This window comes from Asparagus officinalis, chromosome 9 (genome assembly GCF_001876935.1).
Source record: "Asparagus officinalis chromosome 9, Aspof.V1, whole genome shotgun sequence".
In the NCBI taxonomy this organism is placed as follows: domain Eukaryota; kingdom Viridiplantae; phylum Streptophyta; class Magnoliopsida; order Asparagales; family Asparagaceae; genus Asparagus; species Asparagus officinalis.
This window is the reverse complement of record NC_033802.1, coordinates 17616518-17621182: the sequence shown is the minus strand read 5'-3', so window position 1 is coordinate 17621182 and position 4665 is coordinate 17616518. Positions and strand designations below refer to the sequence as shown.

The 4665-nt window shown below is 41.0% G+C and overlaps 1 protein-coding gene across 1 annotated transcript; it reads left to right on the top strand.

The window, feature by feature from the left end:
- Positions 792 to 2037, top strand: LOC109824536 (myb-related protein 308-like). Its single transcript, XM_020391156.1, is given in 4 exon segments — positions 792 to 974; positions 1074 to 1203; positions 1347 to 1549; positions 1552 to 2037. Coding segments are annotated over 4 exon segments (735 nt in total). The 5' UTR covers positions 792 to 841; the 3' UTR covers positions 1821 to 2037.

The window sequence follows — 4665 nt, the reverse complement described above, 5'->3', positions numbered from 1 at the left end:
AAGGCTTGCCCTGGGCAGCTGGCCAGGGCAAGAAAGTGGCCGAAGGTCACCACCTGTACAAAGATCACAAACACTAATTAGCATTGACTTATTAAGTTTGATACATTATTAGTTCACAAGCCAACAACTTGAAACTTGTCGTCAGATGTGATCTCTTGACATAGAATCGGAATGTCAATTAGTATATTTATTTTCTCCACGGGCACAATTTAGCTCCCACTAGTGTTTCAAAAGAAAGAAAAGAATTGACCATGTAATGTTTTATGTAAATATATGTACAACATCTATAATTATTAACATACTTTATTTTTCGCCTAGGGCAAAAAAAAAAAAAAAAAAAAATCCTGACTACGTCACTGTCCTAATTAAAGCACGTAGCCGCACATCCTATAGTATGTAGTCATACACCGTATAATATAATACGTAACTCTACACTTCGTATTCTATTATACTTTGGCTTTAAACTCCATTGTTGGGGGGTGGGGGGGGGTATGAGAACATGTAGAACCGAGTGGGTTTTTAAGTCAATGGGGACATGACTTTGGGCTTATAAGCAAAACCCCTAATTGAAACTAGGAGAGGATTGAATAAAGAAATGGGGGGGTGCGCGCAACAAGACACACTCTCATAAAGTTACACCTACCTACCAAATCCAAGGGTCCCGGGTTTTGTAACCACCACCATAGCCTAGACTAGCTCATCCCACCAACTCGGTCAAATGGGCCTAAGCCAAGTAGAGTCAATGTGGGCTCGCAACCCTCCCCTCCCTTATAAATCTCACTCACCCTCCTCCCCTCCTCTTCCACTCGTTAATCCAAAAAAAAAATCCAAAATACAAAACATGGGGAGGTCTCCATGCTGCGAGAAAGCTCACACGAACAAAGGAGCTTGGACTAAAGAGGAGGATCAGAGACTGATAGCTTACATCAAGGCTCACGGCGAAGGGTGCTGGAGATCTCTCCCTAAAGCTGCAGGTATTATAATTCCTTAATTTGAAATAATTTTTTTTTTTTGAGTACTTTTCAACAGTTCTTATGTTATCATGTGTCTGATGTAAAATTACCTGTTTATAGGCTTGCTTCGATGTGGAAAGAGTTGTCGTCTACGATGGATAAACTATCTCCGACCTGATCTCAAGCGAGGCAATTTTACGGAGGAAGAGGACGAGCTCATCATCAAACTCCACGGTTTGCTCGGGAACAAGTAAGCAACGCAACCTGCCTCGAACGCGCTTTTCGTTATTTACTAACAAAAATCTATCAAGAACAGATGGGGACAAATTAATTAAATCCCCCCCCTGCGATATATATTTAACGGTATCGATCATTGATTTTTTTGTTCTGCAGATGGTCACTTATCGCGGGCAGATTACCCGGACGAACAGATAACGAGATCAAGAACTACTGGAACACGCACATCAAGCGCAAGCTCCTAAACCGCGGTCTGGATCCTCAGACCCACAGACCGCTAAATGGGCCTCTCCCCTTTCCGGCCGCGCCACAAAAACAAGAGGTCCCGGTCGTAGCACAAGGAAACATCGCCAAGGCCTCGTCGGACTCAACCTCGATTTATCCATTAGCCTGCCGTACGACGATCACCAGTACTCTCCGAAACCGTCCCAATCTTCAAAAACATTAGCAACCACGGCGGCAGAATTGTTAGCAACGAAAACAACCACGGAAGCAACGAACTACAGCCACGCCATCTGCTTCTGCTACAACCTAGGGTTTCAGAACAGCGAGGCCTGCAACTGCCAGCGCATCCAGAACCCAAATCTGTTTAGATACTACAGGCCGGTAGAGGATGGTTTCAATGCTTAGATTTTGGTTAGGCTTGTACTGTACCTGCTGAGATTTGGAAAAGAGGAAGGAAAAAAAAAATTAAAAAAAGGAGGGAGGAGGAAAGTAAAAGAGGTAACATATATTCTTGAAGTTTTAAGTTTCACATGGGGGGGGTTGGTGGCGTTTGCATGTTTATTTATGTCTGCACTCTGTACATTTTGTTCTGGCGCTGAAAAGGCATGGCAAAGTTGGATAAGGATTAAAGAAGTTGTGTGTACTGGACGATAGAATTATAGTTAACACATAAATCTCACTAACTTCAGTTTTCTGATGCACCTGGGGGTATCAGAGCAATCCAAATTCACGGTATAAATAAACCCAGTATACGTTAGCAAACAAGGCTATATTAGCTCTGGACCGCGGATAACTTTAGAGTTTTGATGCAGAGCGATAGGCTTTCACATTAGGATCAGTGTGAAAGCTCGATGGTGGTGTTTTGTTGGTGTTTTTGAGAGGGGAGAGCATCTGATCTGATCAGAGTCGAGGACTTTTTGTCACGTAGGAGAGTGGGAAGCATGTGAAGTGTTTTTGGGTGGGTGACCAGATCACATTAAGGCATTAAATAAAGAGAGAGGGATGGGGATAAAGGGTTGAGAGGGCTTTGGTTAGTTAAGGGGGTTTGTTCAGGGTTTGTCATGTGATATGGAGTGTGATGTTCGGTGGGATCATTATAGTTTAATGATGGGTGTCATTTAGGTCGCAGGTATTGGTATGCTCATCTCCCAGGTGATCGAGAGACCAAGTGAGCTTCGATTTTTTTTTTTTTTTAAAGGGTTCTTAATTTGCAGTTAAATATCCCAAAGTTCACATGTATCATTTTTAACTTTGATACTTCCACAGTTATTTCTCCCAAAAAAATACCCCAAAGCTCAAAAGCATTTAACAAAACTTCGATATCCTAAAATGACTTGACCAGGCACCAAAGCAAATAAACTTAATTTGGGATATTTTTTGAATAAATTGGATCTTCACAGTATCGAAGTTGGCAAGCTTTGGGGTATTTAAGTGCAAATAACCCGAAAAATTCTGCCATTGATTTATGGAGACACTGAGTGAGCTTCATCAAAGTGAATTCATTTACGTAATATGCATATCTAGCTATGTAGCTCAATCTTCATCAAAGAAAACAGCCTCAAGTGAAGCAGATGATCTAAATTCATCAAACCCCCAAAAAAAAAGTATATATAAATGAGTATGTGCCTGATATTGAGAATTGATGAGAATGCAATATTACATGCTCAACGAAAGGCAAGTGATTGGATGCACATGAGCATATGGTGGGCCTAACGGAGGTCTTATTAGTTGGATAGTCTCTTTCAATCAAATGTCATGTGCATGGATTCTCTATTATGAAGATTAGCCCTTTACTTTTACCAACCCTGTTGTTACTAATGCAACAGTGTTACTTGTATGCACATAATCCACCAAAAGCCAACAAACGGGGAGAGGTTAGTTAATAGTGAAAACATAAACCCATAGATGAATTATGCAGTCCTCAGGCACTGCCAAATAATAATAATTCTCAACAATTAAGCCACTTGGTGCGCGATGCATACAAGTTATGTCAACAAGAATTGGATCCTTCAAGCTTATCCAATACGCAAAATCTAATCAATTAGAAAGGTGATTTATAATACCAATCGTTTTGTGGCGAAAGCATAATCTCCAATTCCTTTTTCGCTCCCTTCTCTTAGATGTCAACTCCCACTATAATAAAATTCCGAAATTGAGGTAAACGTCGAACAATATTCTCCATGTAGCATTGTTCATCTGCATGTATGTCTGGTGGAATTTGAATATGGATTTATCTAATATCGTCGTAAATTGTAATCTTCTAAATTAGAAAAAAAAAATCAGAAGTTAAAAGATGATAATTAATAGTGATCATAACCCCTTGTTTTGTCTCTCCTCTCTGCCATATATAGCAATGCTAGCATTCAACCGAGGGAAGTGACATCCCTAACATGCTATTGTCATGTAACATTACAACATCCAAAAGGATCACAATGTTTATATTAATAAGTCTCTGCTCTTGGTGCCAAGTGAGCTCAAATTGGATATGTGACATTTGACCCCTACCAACAAAGGAAGCACCACCGGTAAAATGTCCATCAATTGAAATATTGTGACATGTCTGCAACAGTTGTTCAAAAGTGGAGGCATCTTCTTGTAGAAATGGCGAAAACAGCGATGAAGTTCAGGAAAAAAAAAGCAGGAATCAGTTTGAGCTCTGGCCGGTCGACCGCGGCGTCAAGTGCGGTCGACCGGAAAGGTGCACACTACAGGGTGTAGTTTCAGATCTCTGGTCGGTCGACTCCGACGTCAAGTGCGGTTGACCGCGGACCCTGTAATGTATTTTTTGGTTTTCTGTCATCCTGGTCAGTCGACCGTGATGATTTCGGCGGTCGACCGCCAGTCGGGTTTGGTCCTGATTGTGGTTTACTGTTCTGTTTGGGATTTGTGTTTGGTATAAATACAAACACGTTTTAGGGTTTCTTTGGAGCAGTAGTGGGGATATTTGGAGCACAGAAAAGAGACTTTTCTGGAGCTATTTGTTAGGATTTTGTTTGAGAGATTAAGAGCTTTGTTGGCGAGATTAATTGATAAGTTTGAGTGATTTGTAATCTCAGTTTATATTCTTCTTCTCTATTAGTAAAATCCTATCTCCTTCTTGCCCTGTAAACGTAGACAACTTGCCGAACCACATAAAATTGGTGTGTTTGTGTTTGTGCCGTTATTTTGTATTGTTTGGTTTTCTCTCTCGGCGTTTGGTTTGGTTCCTCGAAGAACAACGATTGGTGGTTTCCGCGCACAACACTTCTTG